This window comes from Neofelis nebulosa, chromosome 8, assembly GCF_028018385.1.
Source record: "Neofelis nebulosa isolate mNeoNeb1 chromosome 8, mNeoNeb1.pri, whole genome shotgun sequence".
Taxonomy (NCBI): domain Eukaryota; kingdom Metazoa; phylum Chordata; class Mammalia; order Carnivora; family Felidae; genus Neofelis; species Neofelis nebulosa.
In genome coordinates this window covers 45,221,972-45,245,249 of record NC_080789.1, presented here as the reverse complement: position 1 = coordinate 45,245,249, position 23,278 = coordinate 45,221,972, and the positions used below count along the sequence as shown (strand labels likewise).

Below are 23,278 nucleotides of genomic sequence, written 5' to 3'. Positions count from 1 at the left end.
GGAATAGATTCTTTTTAACTATTTTTAATTATCAAATTTAATTAAATTTATCCTTATTCATTAACGCATGTGCACGCACACTTACACACACACACACACACACACACACACACACACATATATGAGGTTTACCAGGGATTTCACTGCTTTTCACAGAAAGGTCAAAGTGAAGTTAAAGAACATCTAGAGTACCTAGGATTTGATACAAATAAGAATACTTCTGTATTTTTAAAAAGTACAGCATTTTTTTGTTGTTGTTAGTGAGTCTACCAGTTAAGCCTCTGAAAACCTACAGAATTACATGTTGGTTAGTGCACACACACACACACACACACACACACACACACAAATAGTAAATTTTACTTTTGACCGAAGTAAAAATCTACTTTTAGTTGGGGATGTTGCTAGTGAGAAAAATACATTACTTATTGCCTACCCATGACAGCTTAGTGCTTATGACTAAAAAAATTAACTAAATTGTCATAGTTGATTCTTCCCTGGGCTGGAGAATCAGCCTTGTTAACTTCAGTGACCTTGATAGTGCATTAGAAATGAAACTAAACCACATTTGCACAAGCCCTCACATTTATAGATGTAGTATTTTGATGGATACAATAAATCTATGTAATTTCCAACCTTTCTATGAAGAATACAAAAGACAATGAATGTTGCTATAAATTATTTCTGGGCAATAGGAGTTATTTGTCAAGGTGGAGCCCAGTGTCATCCAGTGGGGTTTTTATAAACACTCAGGCATGGGTCATGATTTGAATGAGAACAGTGCTTATGGATTGCTGATGTTACTAATGTGTCATTCCCATCATTATCTCCTGTCTTCCTAGTTAATGTACTGATTCCTAATCATCATGATTCAGACAACACCATTATACACATGTAAATTTAGACTTCTTATCACAGCAGGTTTACAGTGCTATGACCATAGTTGAATGAAAGAAACTTAAAGAGCACAGCTCAAGACAGAGCAGATTCTTTGAGAAGCCATGGATAATGGGCACCTGATAATCAGGAAACCATTAATCTTGCCTTTTTTTTTTTTTTTTTTTTTTTAGAGAGAGACAGAGACAGAGAGAGAGCTGGAGAGAGAGAAAGAGAGCGAGAGAAGGAGAATCTTAAGCAGGCTCCACACCCAGCAGGGAGCCCTACTCTGGCTCAATCTCACAACCCTGGGATCATGACCTGAGCTGAAATCAAGATTCACATTTAGCTGACTGAGCCACCCACACGCCCCCAATTATTTCATCTTTAACACAAGCGTCTATAAATAGGGCAATTAATCAGCCATTTCACAACTTCTACTACAATTGTATACCTCTAAAGTTTTAAATGATGTTATGCTCTTAGAGCTATTTATATTAGCAGGCTCACTGTTTCAGAGTGAGTCATCAGAGGTATCTTATTTTTTTTTACTTTTGTTAGGAAGCAGTTTGATTTTTTTTGAGCTCTCATGGGTATAATTGATTCTGGATGTCATGAGGTTCTGAGTTATGAAATGTTAAATAGCAGTGTTCTAGGCTTTTCAGTAGAGTGTTTAAAATCCAGGGCAAAGAAACAGTTTAATCAAATCAGGTCGCAAATTCTCTAATTATTTGCTTTTTTCCCATTGACTTTTCTGTAGCTCTTTGTCACTGCCTGTCTTTGTCATCATTGTGCTGAATTTTCTGGCCTCTCTGTACATTTCTCGCTTGTGTCTTTTCTTTCTACCTTTTCTTTGATGTCTCCTTTTTATCCTCATTGTAATATTGTCTGAGCCACCTAGTTTCTTACGTTTTGTGCTTTAACAATTATATTTTAAAAAGTGGTTTTATAGCCTAAATATTTACCCTCACCAAACCTCTTCCTTCCTACCCTGTAGAAATAAGAGCTACTTTATATATGGGACTTAAAAATTTTAAGTGTAATTTCATATATATTTTTTCAGTTTAAGTAAAGTGAATGTCACTTTTGAAGTACATTTATTTTAGTCATAAAAGTCATTTTAAAGGAGTGCTGTTATCTTAAAATATAATCTTTGGTACATTCAGGATATTAACAGTTAAAATGAGCCCCCTTCAGCAATCATTTTTCCTTTCTTCAGGAAAGAACAGCATATACCTCTTTGCAAATATGCAAAATTAAAATATAAATAGGTATTGAACATTTCAGAACCCAGGAATTTTAAATATCGTTGGTTGGCCTATTATCCACCAGGTTTATCCACTCTATCTTTTGAGGACTAAAAGGTCATGAATACTGGTTTAGCATTTCTTTTGTTATGCCTAAGTTGCAATAGGAATGAACTTGCACCGTGCAGACACAAGTGGGCGGAGCCCCTAAAACAGCAACCCTCGCTGCTGTGGGAAGGGTGCTGGCCAACCGCGTTGCTGCCTAGTGTTCTTCCCACCCGTCATGGTCTCATACTTCACCTGGGTTCTGCTCTCCCTTTGCTAGGATTCTAGTAGAGAAGAGATGCTATGAAACAATACTGCTTCTGGTTGCCAGGGTGTTTATATGGATTCAGTGGCACGTTTGATTGACAAGTATACCGGTCAAGTTAGGTGGGATTCTAAAAGTGTATTTTATTGTAATGCCTTAAACTTCATGTATTGTCAGTCATGTTTTTATAATTACTCATTCACTTGTAGAGAGGTTGTCTAAAAACTTTATATCTGCTTTCATTTTAGTCCTGTACTCTTTCGGGAAAGATGGAGAGAGATATTTGTTGCCACTTCATACTACTACTTACAGTAATAAAACTGACGAGGGGGATGTCATTACCACATATTGAGACAATTTTCTATGTACCTTGCACTTGGCTATGCACAGCATTTAGATAACACTCATACTGAGCCCCTGATAGGTACCAGGCACTGTGCTGCACTGGATAAACATTATCGCATTTAATTATTGTAATAACCTTGTAAAGAATTATTTTTCCCATTTTCCAAATGAGGAAACTGATGCTTAGGTGCAAAAAAGTCACATATTCTTTCTAAACAGCTTTAAGTTTTATTCAAGATAGTTTTCTCAGGAGCAGCCAAGGGACAAAGGAATGGAGATGGAATGAGAGAAGCAATAGGGACTATTGTGAACAGGATAGACCTTTGTAAACGCAGGTTATTTTTCAGTCTGATATTTTAAAGTCAGGGATTACTCAGGAAGAAGTAAAAGTGCTAGTACTTAAAAGGTCAAACAAGATTCAGAATGTTGGTGAGGAAGCCTCAACCACAGCTATCTTTTAACTTTTAGATTAGGCAAGCGATTTTTCAAATGAATTAATTAAATGCAAATTAATTAAAATAAATTAAATGGTAGGCCACACTCTATATTCATGTTTGGTGCCACTGAAATAAACAGGGGCTCTTAGAGTGATTTCAGAAATTTTTTTCATTGTTTTTGAAAATAATTAAATCCACATCGCTAATGAAAAGAATCTTGTACTAACAGAGCAGGAAGGGACTTTAGAACTCTTGTACTCTAGCCTTATCAAATTAGGGTGAAAGATGAAGCCCAAAGCAATGACCTTGACTTGCCCAGTCCTAGAGGCAGTTATTGGTCCAATTAGGTCTACTGAGAACCTGCTTAGAAATAGACCCATATCATGATTAAGCATCAAAATTATATTTTAAAATAATATGTTTTTTTCCCTTTGGCAAATATAATTTCCTCTGGGAGATATTTAACTGTACTATCAGAATTGTTTTTGCATATTATTCAACAACATTTTTCAGTATTGGAATATGTTTTACTCTAATAGTAACAGACTTGTGTCTTTACAAGTGTAATTACACATTTATTTATCATATTTTCAAAGTAATTGTAATATTTCTTAAATGGTTAAATTTGAAATATATGAATTAAGAAAAGAAAGACTAGTTATCTATAATTCCCCAACCCAAAAGCAAATATTAATAGTCTCTTTATTTTTCTTTTAGTTTTTTTTTTAATATTTTATTTATTCTTGAGAGAAAGAGAGACAGAGCATGAATGAGGGAGGGGCACAGCAGGAGAGGGAGACACAGAATCTGAAGCAGACTCGAGGCTCTGAGCTGTCAGCACAGAGCCCGACGTGGGGCTCGAACTCACAAGCCATGAGATCATGACCTGAGCCGAAATTGGACGCTCAACCGACTGAGCCACCCAGGCGCCCCATTTTCTTTTAGTTTTTTTAATCTAATGTACACATTATGTTTTTTTTTAATTAAAGTTGTTGTATTATATATGTATTATACTCATCCTTAATAATATATTTCATTATATTAAATAATGTATTTTACCATATTATTAAATATTACTCTATAATATATTATTCTTAGTAACTATTTATATCTTAATTTAAACCAGTCCCTTATTGTTATTGTAGGTATGTCCTGATGTTTAATTTTTTTTTAAGTTTAGTTATTTATTTGAGAGAGAGAGAGAGAGCACACGGGAGTGCAAACTGGGGACTGGCAGAGAGAGAGAGGGAGAGAGAGAATCTCAAGCAGGCTTTGAACTGTCAGTGCAGAGCCACATGTGGGTCTCAATCCCAGGAACCTTGAGATCATGACCTGAGCCAAATCAAACGTAGATGCTTAACCTACTGAGCCACCCAGGTGCCCCTGATTTCTTACCTTAAAAAAACAATGTAGCAGAGAAAACTTTTAGAGCAAAATCTTTGGAAATTTTTCTAATTATTTATCTTAATTTATCAACCTACTTCACAATTTTCCATTTAATAATTAAAATTCCAATTTACTAAGATTTAAAATACTAGTCTCATTCCACCATCATTATTTAACTCAGTAAAAAAAAAAAAAAAATCTTATAAAAGTTGCATGCCTCTATTTTTCCACCTACTTAATTGTTTTAACTCCTACCCCAAAGCATTTTGTTTTTGTGCATTTGCTTTTGGCAAAGTAAAAAAGGTTAAACACATCACCAAAATACAAAATAGATTATTTCAAGGTGATATTTTTAGGCTTTTAGAATTTTTATGCTTTCAAAACTTGTACTGTACAAATGAACTCCGTGATGATCCTGTTTAAAATGAGAATAGAAAAAAAATATGGTGTAAGTTATACTAATTAGGTAATAATTTCTGCAATGTTATATCCTAGAAAAGATAAAGACACTTTTGGCTAAGGCTTACTCTGTTCATCTCTTACAAAGGCAGCTAGAGAGACTAGGCCTGCTCCTCTCTATGTATACCACACATACAGAAAAACAAGCACAGCTTTCCTTCTCAGATAATAAAATTCCATTAAAATATTTGCTTCTGAGGAAGCAGTTAAAAATAAATGACTGTGGGATATTCACATGCTCATAGACAATTTCCATGATCACGAAAAGGATCCCTGTCTCCCTGCAAGCCTGGTATGAAGGATCTCACAAAACTCATTTGTACTGCTCATAACTATGGGTTCTGTGGGGTTTTCAGCCTATGCTTTCCAAACAAATGAGCTTCTCCATTTGTTCCTAATGACTTTGGTTTATACAAAGAGATCTTAAACTGTCCCCAGAGCAATCATTTTGCTAAAATGCTATTAGAACATCTTTACAAATTTAGCAACAAAGGGGGCTTCATTAACAATGGAAATCATTGGGAACCAAGGCCCTTAGTAAATTCAAGTCTCACCAGTCTTGTTTTATCTTCAGTGATGAGTACAATAATCTTGTGAACTATACCTTGACTCCTTATCTGGTGGGTGGGTAAGGAAGATAGGGAGCCGATGCCGTGGGGAGAGATGCTGGAAAAACCAGAGCGGTATTCTGTGGTTAATCAGCTCTGTCCTTCCTCTTGGAAGGAGCCTTGTGAACCTTAAGCAATGCATATGCCTAGCAGCTGCTAATAGAGCCATTTTTTTTTTCCTGAGAGGTTGGGGATTTGCAGCTGAAACTGAGCACTGTTTTTCATTGGACCATCAACAGGGTTTAGATTATATATGTAAACATATGTGTGTCTCATTTTCATAGTAATCAAATTTGATACATCTGCTGTGCATGGAAGGACAGCTGCTGGCAAGCCTGAAAGTTGACCTGCAGCTTCTGGCAGAACAAACCCAAATTATGGGGTCTTTCTCTTGGTTTGCGTCTGCAGCTTCAGATACAGAACCTGCCCCTATTCTGGGCAGCTTTGCTTTTAAAGACCTCCTTTGCGACAGACAACTTTCATTAGATTCCTTCAGGGTGATCTGTCTGTCGTTATATTCAACGCTTTATTGCTGAGTGCCCTTTTAAGATTTTTTTTCCTCCTTGCTCTGTGTATGACCAGATTGCCATACAGCAGCTCCTTAAGTACCCCCGCTAGCCTATGCCTTTATAGTCACCCAGAGGCTGCATTTTAACAAGTATCACTTCAGTGCTGGCTAACAGAATGGATACTTACGGTTGGAAATCCACTCTTGCCAACGTATTTCTCAAAGATGACTGATCAAACTGTGTTTTAAAAATTAATTAAAAAGAGGTTAGAGGTGACAGTGTGGCTAGTTCAGCGCCGAGAGAATTATTGGTTGATTTAGAGAAAGACTAGGTTTCTTAACGTTCTTATTATAGTTAGTAAAGATGGGTATAATGTATCTACCATGATTACATGCGGTGGCAGTGATTTCTGAAGCTCTTTGCAGGTTTCTTCTGATGTTTGTGTTCCTTTTGGTTCTTTAAAAACAAAACAACCAAACAAAGTGCTTGCCTTCTAATGCCACAAAGAAAAAAATCTCCAGACAGCAAGGTTAAAATAACTTTTCTCCAAACACTCCAAATTACGTGTTGAAAGAGACAGAATGATATAGTTTTTGCTATCTGGGAACAATTAATTTTGTATGATACTTCTAGCAAATCTAAACATATGGTGTCCTGATACACAATCTTCAATATTCTGATTGGAGCCCTACTTAGCTGCTTAACAGAATAAGATTAAGCTTATCTTACTGGTAGTCATTCAGGCACTTCCTCCTGTTTTCCAAATACTCCTTCAACCATAGCAGTGTTTTAACCATCAAGGTCCTAAATATTTATTTATTTTTAAAATTTTTTTGTGTGTTTATTTATTTTTGAAGAGGACAGAGGCAGAGCATGAGCAGGGAAAGAACAGAGAGGGAGGGAGACACAGATACCAAAGCAGGCTCTAGGCTCTGAGCTGTCAGCACAGAGCCTGACATGGGGCCTGAACTCACAAACTGTGAGGTCATGACCTGAGCCAAAGTTGGATGCTTAACCGACTGAGCCACCCAGGCAACCAAAGGTCCTAAATCTTTAGAAGAGATTGTTTTATCTTGCTATCCAGAGAAAACACTTCTTATTAGCCACATTCAAATTATAAGTGAGAAATGTAAACAATAGATCACTGAATGTGACACAAAGCAGAAATGCATTTTTAACTTTTTGTAAATATTGGAGTGATCTATCAGAGAATTCAGTTTTTAAAATGTGAGGTATACTCTGAGACTTGAAAGAACAATATTTAGTAAAAAATAGCTATGGTAAAGTAAACATGAACATTTACAGTTTATAAATGGCCAAGACTAATTAAATCCACTCAGTTTCCCACTGCAATATTTATTTTGAAGTCAAAGTCAAAATTTAGTCTACTTTTATAGTTACTTTTATAAATGTAAGGAAAAAGAAATTTCTACTTTCTTAAAATTTACTACTTATATCTGTTTACTACCTGTATTGATAATCTTCTGGATTCCAAAACTTGAAGAGCTCTTTGAGAAAAATAATTTTAGAGAGACTTGTCTAAGAATTTAGGACAAAGTGTTTGTTTTAATCAAATTAGTCCCTTCAACCTGGGCTTTCTTGTCATTCTTGGGTCTACCAATTATGACAGCACGATCATTGGTTGATAAGTATATTACTGTTTGTGGAAATACAAAGCATCCTCTTTGCACTGTTTTTTTTAAGCATTTGTGTTCTGGTTTTTGTTTAAATAGAGTATCAAGAATGGAAACAAAAATTGCATTCAAAACTACCATTACATAAAGTATGTTATTTTATTCACTCACTTGCCAATATTTTTGAATACTGTTACTATATAATATCATTCTCTTTCAGGTAGAAACTAATTAGCAAAATCATCTTTTTAAAAATTGACTGTAGTAAAGCAACATCTGTCTTTAGTTTAAATGCTATGAAGCTTTTCATTAACAGAAAACCACCATGGGTTGCTTCTTTAGAATACCACTAAATGTTAGAGACATCGTCTACTGTACAGGAGTCTCACTATTAGATGAGGATGTCTGGGAATTCATCTGGATGAAATTCCACTCTACCACAGCAGTTTCTGAGAAGAAAATATTATTGGAAGCCTTAACTTGCAGTGATGATAGGAACTTATTAAATAGGTGGGTCAATTGATTTTCTAAATCTATTTGTGTAATAAAAGTACTCTCTATTAACCAACCTATTGTGAATTTGATTGTGTTTCCTTGAGTATATTGTAGTTACTCTAAAATATACTTTCTACAGCTAAGGAAAACTGCCATGTTGACTTGACTAAAGCTAGTTGAATTGAAAGATATACCTCTGTTTCTACCTAAACAGTAAGACAGTGTTTCATTATAAAAGGAAATGTTTACTATAAAGATTTTTAAAACTAAGTTTAGGTCATTAAAAGAGAATTGTGATTTTCCACCTGCAAGATTTTTTCAGAATTTAATTAACAAGTTAATTAAAATATTACGAACTTGCTTTTCCCCCTTCTATAAACAGAAAGTTGTTCTATTGATAAATTGTGTTGGTAAAGTCTACACTGATCTATTCTTTTGAAATATATGACAAATTAATGCATATAATTTTTTGAAGTTTTATAAAAATGCTTAAGTTATTGGGCTAAGAGTTTTCCTACAATTCTATCTTTAAAGGCTTCTGAATCTATCACTAAATTCTGAGGTGGTGTTGGATCAAGATGCAATTGATGTGATAATCCATGTCGCTCGAAATCCACATGGCCGAGACCTTGCCTGGAAGTTTTTTAGAGACAAATGGAAGATATTAAATACCAGGTAGAAATAAGAGTTCATTGGTACTTGAGTGAGTAAATTAGAGGTGATATATGAGACATAAAGACCCAACTTTTTGTGTTAAAACCAAGGCTTAGATAATAGAATTAGATTTTAAAATAGTCAACTAATATGGGTGTTGCCACTTCTGGGAAACTCAGAATTATTTTAACAATTCTATAGCATTATTCATGTTTTGAAGATTAAAAACTGCGATTATATATAGAAATGTGGGACTAAAAAGGTTTAGCAGTACAGTTTTTGTGGAAACTCTGTTAAACTGTCTAAGGTTGAAGAAATATCATAAAACTTCTATATTCTGAATGTGTTGTGGAAAAAATGATTTATATATCAGATACAATTATTATTTATATAACAAGAAAACTTTACTGCTGTAGAATTGTCTTAAGTTTCCTTTATTTTTTTAAAGTTTTTTTTAATTGTTTATTTGTTTTGAGAGAGAGCAAGCGAGGGTGTGCACAAGTGGGGAAGGGGTAGAGAGAGAGGGAGAGAGAGAGAGAGAGAGAGAGAGAGAATCCCAAGGAGGCTCCACACTGTTAGCACAGAGTCTGATGTGGGGCTCAATCTCACCAACCGAGAGATCATGACCTGAGCCTAATTCAAGAGTCAGAAGCTTAATTGACAGGCGCCCCTGTTTGAGTTTCCTTTAAATATAAATACCATAAACACCTGAAATGAAACCATGATTTGAATCATTGTATAGTTCTAGGTGCAGTAGAATTCATTCCTGAGACATCTTGTTTCATGGTGAGAATTCTTCAGCCCCAATTTAAGAAAATATTTCATTATGTATTTAAATATATTGTAATGAATGTTGATTTATTACTCTGACAATCTGTATGGCATTTTAAAATTTAATTTATTAAAGGGCATGTAGATGCCACATGTTTTCAAACTTAAATGTCCTCATACAGTAAGCAGACCTATTGTTTTCTATCTCTTAAAAATTGGTGTGTAAACTTTGTTTTTAACAAACAACTTTATCAGTTGCCCTTGTATAAATAGTTCAATTTGAATGAATGTATCCTATTAAAACACATTTTTATCTACGGATATTTCATTGTCAGAAAGCACTAATATTCCTAGAAGACACACTGACTTTTTTGTATTTGCAGCTCAGAAATTGGAATGATTGGAAGATTAGAACTTGCTTTGCTGTCATGCATATAATGTAGTGAATAATCAGACAGAAAGCGAAATTAGTATATACAAGCAGTTCACTTTAGAGAGTATCAAATATCTGCCAATACACAATTTCTTTAGGGAGTGGTTTTGTATATCAGAGTTCAGCATAGTAGATATATAGTTTAGTCCCTACCAAAAAACATTTGGTTTTTGATATGTTTATTTTGTCTCACTGAGAGTCCCTGATCTCTAACTTAAAGATAGAAAGTTTGAGATTTCAACATACCTACAGATATGGAAGTGTTGAAAAATAGGATTTTCTTCATCCCTACTCTTCTATCGATCCTAGAACACTGGAATTCATGGAGGCACTGTCCAAGATGCTCCTTATTTCCTGTGCTAAAGATTCTCCCTGGCTTTTGTTGCCATCTACTCTAATGGTTTCAGTCACTCCCAAATCTATATCTCTTACTGAGACATTTCACCTAAGCTTCACCCTATGATAAGAGAGTTGTCTGTTTGGACCTGCTGCTGAGGTGTACCTGCAAAGCTAAACCCATCATTTTCCTCCTGTCTTCATTTCCTCAGTAAATAATCCACCAATTAATCAAGCCAGACACTTGGAAAACTACATATACTCCCCACTTTTCCTTGCCATCTGTAACAATTAGGCTTAAGATATTGTCAATTTAACAAGTCCTAAAAGATAACCTGTGATAGGTATCCTTAGCACAATAGAGATCAGTAAAATGAGAAACCCTTCCAACACACTGACACAAATTGTTCCTTTCTATAGGTCAAGAGTCAGGAATTTATATCTGTGGTACAAGGATTATGCAATCCAAATAAACAACTCAATATTTTAATTTAATGCCTACATGAAAAAAATGCTAATATTTTGGGAGCATTTCAAAGAAATTTGGCTCAGTTTCTAAGCATGAAAAAGGAGAATGTCAATGTCAGTTTTAACTGACCAGACCAAAGGATCTGTGTGACATACTAATAATGCCCAAGTTTATCTTACAGTCCCGTTTCCTTTTTTGGGATTTTTGTTTTCTTATAGTAAACTAGGTTACTTTAAGTTGAAAGTTTTAAAAAATTTCTTCCTTAGTCCTTAGATTGAAAATATAATAATAATTACTAAATCTAATTTTAAGTTCTTTTTTTTGTTTTGTTTTTGTTTTTGTTTACTACAATTTGGACCTCTCTAAAATACTTTGAGCCAAATCAGATGAGCATCTGATGGTGCCCCACAGCCATATCTCTATTCACCTCCCTTGCTACCCAGAGAAATGACTTTGAAATGTTTAGAGATTTTAATGGCAATAAGATAACATTAGTCAAATGGAGCCCTTGAAAAGTATTCTAAAAAAATCTTTAGAGTAATATTTCTTAAATTACTGCCTATATTAACATAAAGCCTTTTCTTTTTTCATCTTTCCAGGTATGGGGAGGCATTATTTATGAATTCTAAACTCATTAGTGGAGTTACAGAATTTCTTAATACTGAAAGTGAACTCAAAGAGGTAAATATTTTAATATGAGTTCTAATGCTTTTCTTTTATAAACATATGAAGGCATACATTTACTTTATTTTTTCAACAGATTCATATCCATGTCTTTAAAACACACACACACACATACATGCTAAAGACTTTACTCAATTCATTATTTGCAAACGTATTTCTATTATATTAAACATTAAATGCTTTCGAGAAGTGTTTAAATGTAATGTTTCCCAAACTGGGGGACTCTACTCCAGAAATCTTTGATCCAATCAGTTGAGGAACAACCCAGTTTAGAAATAACAAAACTATCCTGTCACAATGACTCAGTATTTAGATACAAAGGATCAAGGCTGGTGTTAAGGTACAGAACTTGGGTCTCACTGCTTTGTGGACAGGCCTATACAGGAAGTAGATAACTGGATGTGATAATAATGCTTCATGCTATCTAGTCTGTTCAATAAAATGAATTCATATGTGTGACAGAGAATGTGTCTGACAATATATCTTGAGATTAATAGCTTAAAATTCTGCTTGATATGATTACACATGAATTTCACTGATGAAAATAAACAATTTTTTAAAGGATTAGTGTCCAGTTTGGAGTGTATCTAATGTTTCCTTCCTTTTTTATCTGGTTTATTTCTATGGAAATTTAAATCAGCTATTTTTTTTTTTGACCATTAACTCACATTTGTAACACAGAGGGGTGGAAAGTGGGGAGGAATAAATATGTAGGAGGGAGGAAAAAATATAGATACTTTGAAATGATTCAGATGAGCTGGGCTTCGACCATTTTTCACTTTTTCGTCCATTGCGCAACTCCGTTGTAAAATATAGCTGAGATTTGGCATTGAGAATCATAGTTTCCTCAGCTCTCACTGACAGAACACCTGAGGCTATGACACAGAGATAATCATATTGAGCAGCATTTCCCCAGAAGCATCAACCCTGGCACCATCCGTAACATCTTCTAATATTGCCCAATGTTGTACGATTGTCCCCTATTCACTCACTTGGATCCCTGCAACACTAGGAGCTAAGCTAAGTCTCTGATTGTAATGATTTGAAATTCAATTTTTATCCCTGCTATGTGTTCCCAACCCTAAAGGATTTGGTTTTGAAAGCCGTAGCACATGTTTTACTATATTTTTTTTTAATAAAGGAAGCTAAATGGGAAGGACTTCTTTCATACCCATATGAAACAGAAAGAAAGAACGATTGAATGAATGATTGCTTCCAATTTTCTCTGTATTCAAAGGAAGTACTTTTAATTCCTTGATTTTATATTCAATAATTGGTGAGTGAAAGATTCATTTACTCACAACCTGAGAAGTCGAACACAGAAGTGAAAAATCTCTTCCACCCTTTCCTTCCCCTAGTCCTTCTCTGTTTTTGCTCCCTTCCTTCTCCTGTCTTCTCTCCTGTCTTTGCCTTTTCCCCTTTCTTGCAGCCTTTCACCTGTTCCCTCTCCCACTTCTTCCTCAAACTGTCTTTCATAATTCCCTTGCTTCAGTAATACCCAGGCTATGAAAAAATATCTTTTTTTAAGCTTATTTATTTATTTTGAGAGAGAGAGAGAGAGAGAGAGAGAGAGAGAGAGAGAGAGAATCCCAAGCAGGCTCCATGCTGTTAGCACAGAGCCTGACACAAAGCTTGAACCCACAAACTATAAGATCATGACATGAGCCAAAAATCAAGGGTCAGTCACTTAACCCACTGAGCCACCCATGTACTCTGAGAAAACATCTTTTAAATGGATATTAATTTGGGGCTCCTGGGTGGCTCAGTTGGTTGGGCATCTGACTTCGGCTCAGGTCATGATCTCATGGTTTGGGATTATGAGCCCCACATCAGGCTCTGTGCTGACAGCTCAGAGCCTGGAACCTGCTTCAGATTCTGTGTCTCCCTCTCTCTCTGCCCCTCCCCCACTCATGTGCTCACTCTCTCTCTCTCTCTCTCTCAAAAATAAAAAACATTAAAAAATTTAATAAAAAATAAATGGATATTAATTTGATGTTATCATATGCCGACCACTTTGTTTTATTTATTTCACACATGGATTTCATATTTTTCCATTTGATTTAATTGCTATTTGAAATGTCCCAAGATACCCCTATAATGAAAGGTGCAGTTTCAAAACTGAAACTAAATTGTGGCTTTTATTCCATTATCCAGCAAGCAGCTAACTTCACAATAGTGTCCGTGGCATAAGCAACGAATCCCTTCACCATCTAGCTACTTGTGCTGACTTTCTAGTTGGACAACTGCTGCCTGAGGCTTTTCCAGAGTTTCATTATCTAATCATTGTGTTTAAGATTGGGGACCACTGTTGTTGAGTGGTATGGGGGTTTACTTTGTATTGTTAATAACCCCCTTTCATTAAAATAAAAGGGGTTAGGAAATTCCAGACTCATCCTCTCATAACCAATGAGCCTCACTAACAGAAAACCCAATATGCTCCCTTTGGATAGGGTATATTCTTATTTTTAAGAGTATCTAGATCAAAAGGGAATCAGCATCTTTATGAATTCTGAAAACTCAGTTGAGATTTTAATGATCCCCATCAGCCTTAGGGGCATTCAGTAAAGAAATGTGTATTGTCCCGAACTCCCTTCCCCAAAACTGCATTCTTGTACCTGACACTGGCAATTTCCTTCTAATTACATGGCTCCAGCAATTTGAACAATATTTCTCCATGAAACAGTGTGTTATTTCCTTAATTTTAAACTAATGGAAGTACAACCTGAGGGAGCCACGGAGGCCCTTGACAGTTTTTCATACTAATGTCTGTTAAGCAATTCTCTCCAGCACTCATTTTTCTGCCTTTTTGAACCTAATCTACAACACGGCTGGGGAAGAACATAGATCCTGTGCATCACAGACACCCCACTTACAGTTTTAATGTTGAAAATATGAACCTCATAATAGGGCAATAGCTACTTCAATTCATTTATATAGTCACTGAGAGTATATTATGTTGTGTAATTTACTCTCCAAATAATTTATTTCGTGATGCTTAGGGTCTAGGTTACCCTAAAATAAGAGGTTTTTTAATATTAAAATGTTTTCTAATAGAGAAATTAACAAACCTGTCTAGAAATTTTAGGCTAAGAACGGGAAGCACAAACAACGCTGACATGTTACTAAATGCTATTTTATAAAAACGTCTAAACTTGCAACATTTTCAAATAAAAGCACAAGATGGCATAAATATTTAGGAAACACAACAATAAAAGCTAATAACAGCAGAAAATCTACCAAAGAGCTGCAGAAAGAAGCAAACTGGAATGCCAAGTGCCTTCCATCTACTCCAGGCCCTATAAAGTCAGGCAGGAGTCTGGAAGGTGCTATCATCACACCCCAGGTCCGGTTAGATGGCTGTTCTCACCATGCGTTTGTCAGAAAGGCTGTGGAAGAATATGGGTATGAGATCAATTTATGCCAGCTATGGAGAGTTGGGCCTTATGTGTTCTGATGAATAAGCTACTCCTAAGATTCAGATGAGTTACCTCAGGCTCTCTGAGCTCATGAAGGAAGTTATTTAGTGCACTTAAATAGTGATTTAGGAAATGAATCCCTGGGGACCCACCACTTAACATTTTTTTTATTGATAGTTCTTTTGCAGGGTAATCTGACCTACTCTTTGTGTCAATAACTCATTCATATTCAAACCCATAGTTTGTCTTTGAGGAGGACTTAAGAGTTTTACTTCATGTGTTCAGGCTGTCTTGCCGTCTATTTCATCAAGGGGCCAAGAGCATGTTCCACAGAATCAAGGTTGCCAAAGGGTCATTTACCATTATCTGGCATATTTAGTACTGCCTAGGAAAGTATGTAATAGCACAGAATATATTTCAAGAGGAGTAGATATAATTTTTTTCCTAATTGACATATACTACGTAAATAATACCACTGTAATATACATATGTAATATGCATGGCAATATACATATTTTTATAATAAAATATAATTCAAAACAGACCATGATGTATTATTTGTTGCTTTAGAAATATTGACTGAATGAGTCCAAACACATCAATACAAATGAATTATTGGATTAATCAGTTAAAGTTTAAAAATATGATTCAAATGTTTATATTCAACTTCCTTTGAAGATATGTGTGAGCATGTTACAGGCATATATATATATATATATATATAGAAGATATTCAATGAATTCCAATGTCTTCCCTTCTTCTGCTTAGTATGTGTAAATTTGGTAAAATGTCAAATCAGTTTTAAGGGTAGCATCAACAAATCTTTGTTATATGTTGGATATTTTACATGTTGGTTATAAAAGCATAGTGATTGTGAAGTCTCATAAAGGACATAGCTCTGAGATATGGCTACCTACTGCTAATGCTGCAGGGGCACAAGGCTTTGTAGGAAAGTAGAGGATAAACTTTGAGAAAACCCATCGTATCATGTAATCAAAGTAATGCTGTCATAAACAAACCAAACTACCAGCGAACCACTTTCTAGATTAACGCAGAAAGATATTAAAAAGTCCATTTTAATTGCATCCTCCCCACCCCATATCTCTCTGTCCCTGAGTCAATCTTGATGCACTACATTTCCCTCCTGGCATATCTTCCATGTGGCACCCACCATGTGATGAATCACACCCCACACTAATTACACCACATAATGTTTCTGTGCTGCAAGTTGATTTTTCACATTCGCCTATTAGCATTGCGATTGTTGGTTGGTTGCCAGTTTTTTAAGATATATCAAACAGAAAGAAAAACTGCTAGTATTTAATCTTGAAATAAAATCCCTAAACATCCCCAGAATATGTGAACTCTCTAGAGAAAATCTTTCCATGAAAAGAAGAACAATGCATTTTAAAATTATAACATTTTAATTAAATGCTCAACATCTCTAGCTAAATGAGTCCACATTCTTGCTTCATTTCTTCTAAGTTGAGTTACTCAGGTGATTGCAATGTCATTAACCGTCCAGTTTTCATACAGCATCATTAGTTTTTTCCACTAGCTGATAACTGGTAATCCCTTGCCACCAAAGATAATGTCAAGCTCTTACACTGTTTATTTGGGGGAAGATAAGGAATAGTTTTATCTCTACCAACAAAGAGTGAACTTTAACCCTCATATTCAGTTTTTAAGGCTATTTTGTACCTTGGATATGATTCATAATTAAAACTAGCCTTTGCCACAATCCCCTCAACATATATGAAAATATAAACACATCTCTTTTAATATTTATCTATGAAACAAGAAGCTGAATTCAGAGCTCTTTGAACTGTAATGTCCACTCTTTTTTCCTTCCAGTTCCAAAAGAAACTACCTCACACCTAATGGATGCAATTCTTATATTTCATTTTGTTAGTAAGATTGCTTCACGTATTAGGTAGGCCTTCTGTAGGCGTGGTGGCACTTTGTTCCACATACAATCTTGTTTATATATGTTGGCCATGAGTTTCTCTGAGACATGTATGTTTACTACTCTAAAATGTTTCTTTTCAGCTGAAGAACTTCATCAAGAATTACGATGGAGTAGCTGCTGCCTCTTTCTTGAGAGCTGTGGAGACCGTTGAAGCCAATGTGCGCTGGAAAATGCTCTATCAGGATGAGCTCTTCCAGTGGTTGGGAAAAGCTCTGAGACACTAATAGCTCTATTATAAACAATTCAACTCAGAATTTTGGGAGAAAACTGCTTTATATGGAATGAGGAAAATGTGCTATGTGGAAAATGGCCAGATTTTCAGTGTTAACGTGTGGGAGGACTTTTTTTTTTTTTTAATTTTTGGTTTTGGGGGATTTTTTGTTTGTTTCATTCATTCTGTTTTGTTTCTCTACTGGGTGTTCTTCTCTAAAGAAACTCTTGCAAGTGAAACTAGCCATGATTGCTTCAGCTGTACATTCCTTGCTGTACAGGACCAAATATGATAGTGGTGCATGTTGATGTTACAGTCAGTTTGGAAAAACATATTCAGAATATTTTGTGCATGGTTGTGTGGTCCTGCCTGTGTTCAGCATGCTTATTTAAAATGTCCAATGTTGTACGTGAATATCTGTTACATCCAGGATGGGCATTATACAAAAGCACAAAGATTATCTATGACAATCAGTGTTGCGATGAAAGAAAAACTAAAAAGGAATTATATTCTTAGTCCTGGTCGATGTGAGAGGTAAAACAGCCCTTGAAGTGATCAGTGTCACTTATTTCAGCACTTGGATTGTCTTGCAATGATTCCTGTGTTACTAACTCATTTTCTTCGAGTTAAAGCTGTGTATACGTTTAAAAAGGCATATAGATAGTGTATGCATATGTATATGTACATAGGGAAACCCTGTATGTATATAGTATGTTGCACACTGCACTTGTGCAAAGGATCTCTTCAAAGAAACTTTATCTCTTTTTATAAACTTATGCAAACTTTGAAAAAGCTTAAAAGAATTTATCTCAACGCTATTCTTCATGACAATTTCCTGACTAAATTTCTCAACTGTTATAGATTTTTTCATCTACTTCCTGAACAGTGGTCTATTCTACTACGTGAAAATGAATTCAAACAAAATTTATGTATAAACACTCTTCTAATTCTTTAAAGTGGCAGCCTCGTATCCTAAATATGGATTCTGTCATCATTTTGGTCAAACTTCCCATTGCATCAAACAATTGTGCACACTTAAGAATTCTCAGCGCTGAGAAGGTGTTTCTTTTCCATCTTGTTTGTTTTTCCATCTCATGTTGGGTGGTCCAGAGGGTTGAAAATTCTCTCGTGTGTGTTGGTCTTTGTGTCTGTGTCGATCTAATCCTCCGTTAAGTGACTGCACCTCAAGTACGTCTGATACCATTTAATGACTTTTGATGCCAGTTGTGCCGTCCGTTCCGATGAAAGTCACTTTCCTTGAGCAAAGCTCTTCCTTTGGCATTGACAGCTGTCTTCCGCCAGGGAATTTTAAGTAGCCCTTCTCATGGCTGTGTGTTATGTAACACAAGTGCTTATTTTACATGGCATTCTCACCCAGTAGGCCAGCTCTCCAAACGTTGCTTAGATGCTCCAAAATGAACATATTTTAAGTTGGCCGTTATAAAATACCAGCACAACTACTGGACCTAAGCTAAAAGTTTGTGGACCGCTTTCTATTTTCCTGAGGTTCTCCACTCTTCCACGTCTCCTTGCAAATTATTGAGAAAGATCTATTCTAATCGTCACTGAACACTGGGGAAAAAAAATAGGTGTTTTAAAACCAGAGTCATAGATTTATTTTGAGTTTAATAAAAAGTAGCAATTTCCTAATCCATTGAGCAAGTATCACCTAAAATTGAATTTTAGCTTTTTAGCAATTAATATCTATTACTCATACCTAAATTTTTCAGCACTTCATTCAATTAAAACACGTGAATTTTAAATACACTATGTGGATTTAGTGAGACATAGTAATACTTAGCATTAAATCTAAAAGTCGTCCCACCTATCAGAAGTCATGTAATTTAACTAGTACTTACACATATGTAAACTCCATAAGGGACAAGTTCTGAGACATGACAACAATAAATATCACACTGCCGTAAGGGTCCAAAACATGTACTGTATGAGCATTGGATTCATGTAATAGAGATAAATAGATAAAAAATTAGAGGTGGATGTCTTATTTTGTGTCATGAATTATTGAAAATTCTTAGTTGTGACATTCTTTTGAGCGAAATCATATTTCCAGATTTGAGTTAGAAAGGCTTTTATAGTTCTTTTTCCTCCCCACTGTTAATAATCTCAATCCTCTTTCAGTATTTTAGTGGCCTTGAACAACTGGTTTAGCTACAATGTCAAATCCTAAATGTGTAAATTATGTGCAATGTTCAATACCTCATAGAATGTTTGTTAAACGGTATAATAGTATCAATGGCATTGAGATGGGATTTCTGTTCTACATATTTTTCAATAATTTGTCCTTTCCAATGTTGAAGATTATATCAGGCTTTAACGTTTTTTAGTTGTTTAAATAAGTAATATTTTCAAAATAATAAAATGACCAATGATATCTCTTGGAATATTCTGTAAAATGTAGTTATAAAATTCTATTTTCTACATAGAGTTTTTATCTTTTTTCTCTTCTTTGTATGCTTTACAAATCCTATATATGCATGAAATAACAAATTGTTGAAAGTGTTCAGTACTTAGGCTTACCATATTACTGTGCCAATATATGTACCACAGCAAAATTTGGTTCCAATTAGACAGGACTAAATTATTTACCATACTGAATATTAAATATCACTAAGTAACTTGTAAATAAAAACTTTTCCCCATTTTTACACATTTTTCCTTAAGATTTTCTTAAAATCTTTAAGATGAAAAAAAAAAAGTAGAGAAGCACCACCTCTAAGGTTACTATCTACAATTGTAAGCTTATTCCCGAGTTTCAATAACCAGATTTTAACTGCAGTTTATTTATTTTTTTTTTTTAATTTTTTTTTCAACTTTTTTTTTTTTTTTTTTTTTTTTTTTTAATTTTTGGGACAGAGAGAGACAGAGCATGAACAGGGGAGGGGCAGAGAGAGAGGGAGACACAGAATCGGAAACAGGCTCCAGGCTCCAGCCATCAGCCCAGAGCCTGACGCGGGGCTCGAACTCACGGACCGCGAGATCGTGACCTGGCTGAAGTCGGAGGCTTAACCGACTGCGCCACCCAGGCGCCCCTTAACTGCAGTTTAAACTGACTTTGGTTTATATTATCTCTAAGATAATTTATATTATAGGACTGGGCTTTTTGTGGCAATACTGTTTACAAATATAACTTTAATATCTTACAAGCTTATTCAGATTAGAATGTATTTATAAATTGAATTTCATTTTCAAAGAGCTTGACACATGCTGTTTAATTTGGCTCCTTTCAAAAACATAATAACTTATGTTAGCCCTGATAGTCTGATGAGAAAACTGAGGTTCAGAGTAGAAATGTGAACCATTTAAAATGATACAGTTGTTATTTGGGGAACAGGCACAGTAACCTTGGGCTTTCAGTGAAACCTTCCTACCACTAAACTAGAAAGGCATTTTTGAAATACTTCTATCCGTTGCATTAGCTGGAGATTTTCCTAATGCCAGAAGCAGCATTAAAATATGTGACGAAATATGTCTACAGTAATTATTATTTTTCAAAGTCTGTGTTTCTAATTTGCATGATTCAAACAACTGGGTGAAATATTCATCAGCAATTCACTTTAGTCCATACCAGCAGCCCAATACTGTTACAAAAATATAGTTCATTGATTATAGTTTCCTTTTATTATCTTTCAGTGACTACTGTTTAAATATGACTTTAAAATGGTGATAATTTGCTTTATTTTTACACATATTTCTCTGAAAGGCTCTATCTGTAGTAACAGATGGTCAGACCACAGATAAAATGGTTTCCATCTAAATCAGTGAAAATAATATTCGGTAAAATGTTTATAAATCTATGCAGACTGAATTGTGAAAAAACAGTGTTTGTGCCACTGCAGTCCTGGATTAGATGCAGAAAAGGAATTCCTAAAGAAGTTTACAATGATATATTTAATTAAAATCTACTGGCTATTAGAATTTTAAGGATTTTTTTTTCTAAGAAATTGAAGACCTAAAATACCTCCATTATTCTCAGGATGACCATGAGGTAACCACATATACATGTTAAAGGAATAGTAAAAGTTTATAGAATGAGAAATTAAGATTCCTACACCTGTTTTGTTTTCTTCTTTTACTTGAGGTCATGGCCGGGTTGTTATCATTTGACACTGCTAATTATATAGGACAAAATTAAATTTAATTAAATATTTATTGAACACATTTTATTTCACAAAGCACTTTGTGAAGGGAAAGGAGGGAAGAGCAGAATTTACATTACAATAAATGAAACAAACATAAATCATGAACCAATCAGAATAAGAGCAAACATGAAACATAATTACATTCTATCGAAGAAAAACTAAATTATTTTTAGATATAGATAATGCAAGTATTTTTGTACACTAGTTTTCAAAACTTTTAGGGTACTTCTCAATGTTTGGTTTACCGCACTTAGTTGTGTTTTACAGAAAATGTGTAATGTTTAGAAAATATAATAAAACTACATGGTTTAAACTTTATAATTAGGATATCAATTCGGATAGAATTTATCTTTAAGAAAAGTTATTTGAGCAATTTAATAATATCAGTAGGTTACAGGAAGAATGTTTACCCTAGAAAAGTAGTTCAAGTTTTTAAAAATGCTTTTAGCATACTATTGGTATATTCACAATGTGTTAATTTTAAGTTAATCATATATTCTTGAAAGCAGGTTCAACAATTCTTATCAGAGGCAATAATGTATTTGTTCAAATTAGTATGTGGGAACTTTTGAGTACAGAAATGTTCTTATAAAATATTCTAGAATTTTAAATTTTAGTTTAATAAGAGTAAACTTTAGTTCTATTGCTTTGAAGTAATAAGGAATTTTTATTAAAATATTTCATTTATTGTAGTTTCTATTCAGGAAAATACTAACAAAAGGGAACTCCAGAGGCTTTTATTTTCAATTTGATTTTACAAAATTTTATTTCAAAGTTTAAAAAATTTTTAGAGTCTTAAGTGTTAAGAATAAGCAGTTGGTGAAAATATGTTCTAATTTTAAGTATACTGCATATGTATAAATATATGCATTTTGTTTTATTTATTTATTTATTTATTTATTTATAGAAGGGGAGGGGAGAGGAACATAGGGAGAGAGAAAATCTCAAGCAGGCTTCACGCTCAGGACAGAGCCCAAACGGGGCTTGATTCCACAACCATGGGACCACAACCTGACCCGAAACAAGATTCAGATGCTCAACTGGCTGAGCCACTCAAGCGCCCCTGCATTTTATTTTTAAGATAAGTTTTTCACAAATGGCCCTATTAGCAGGCAGTATGATTTTATTCAGATTTTGGAAACATAGTACATTAAGGGATTTTATTTTGAATATTTAGTAATTTAAGGATAGGACATTGAAGATGCCTACCTTTTGCACATTCCCAGTTCATGTACTAATGCACTAAGAAAAAAGGAAAATCCAATCTTTTATTTTTTCTGAAATTTTTTGTGTGCTATATTAATGTTATTAATGTTAAATAAGGTAAAATATAGGAAAAGAACAAAAATTTGAGTGTCTATGAAATGCCAGGCACTTTATAGACATCATCTCATCTAAACTGAAATATCATTAGTTCCAACTTATCAATGGGGAGACGGTTAAGGGTTGGGATCAGTTTATATAACTGGTGATAGGTATTAGGTGGGATTCAAAACCCTGCAAACCAAGCCTTACATGGCTCAAATCAGTCATTAATCTGCCTCCTACATGCATGGAAACATAATGAGTATCCATACAGACCAGTCCCTATAGACAATTTGAATACTGCTTACTTTTTCATTGTCATTGACTAAATTGAGAAAAAATGTTAATGCATTCTGGGTTGACCCTCGTTTCTTAACAAAGTTACTTCATATGGCCTATAAAAGTTTTCATCAAAACACTTTACATTAGTGTGTTGCATAGTTTTTTTAAAATTTATTTTGAGAGGGGTGGGGGAATGAGTTGGGTAGGGGCAGAGACAGAGAGAGAGAAAATCCCAAGCAGGCTTTATGCTGTCAGTACAGAAGGTGACCCTGGATTCAATCT

At 34.6% G+C, this 23,278-nt stretch overlaps 1 protein-coding gene across 1 annotated transcript in view; it reads left to right on the top strand.

The window, feature by feature from the left end:
* The window catches only part of TRHDE (thyrotropin releasing hormone degrading enzyme), a 395,717-nt gene extending 375,798 nt beyond the window's left edge, over positions 1-19,919 (top strand). The window contains exons 16-19 of the mRNA XM_058742021.1: positions 8,154-8,321; positions 8,841-8,981; positions 11,569-11,650; positions 17,119-19,919. Of these exons, the coding sequence (XP_058598004.1) occupies positions 8,154-8,321; positions 8,841-8,981; positions 11,569-11,650; positions 17,119-17,262 (535 nt within the window). The 3' untranslated portion in view covers positions 17,263-19,919. The remainder of the gene's footprint in view (positions 1-8,153; positions 8,322-8,840; positions 8,982-11,568; positions 11,651-17,118) is intronic.
* Positions 19,920-23,278: the final 3,359 nt, after the last annotated feature.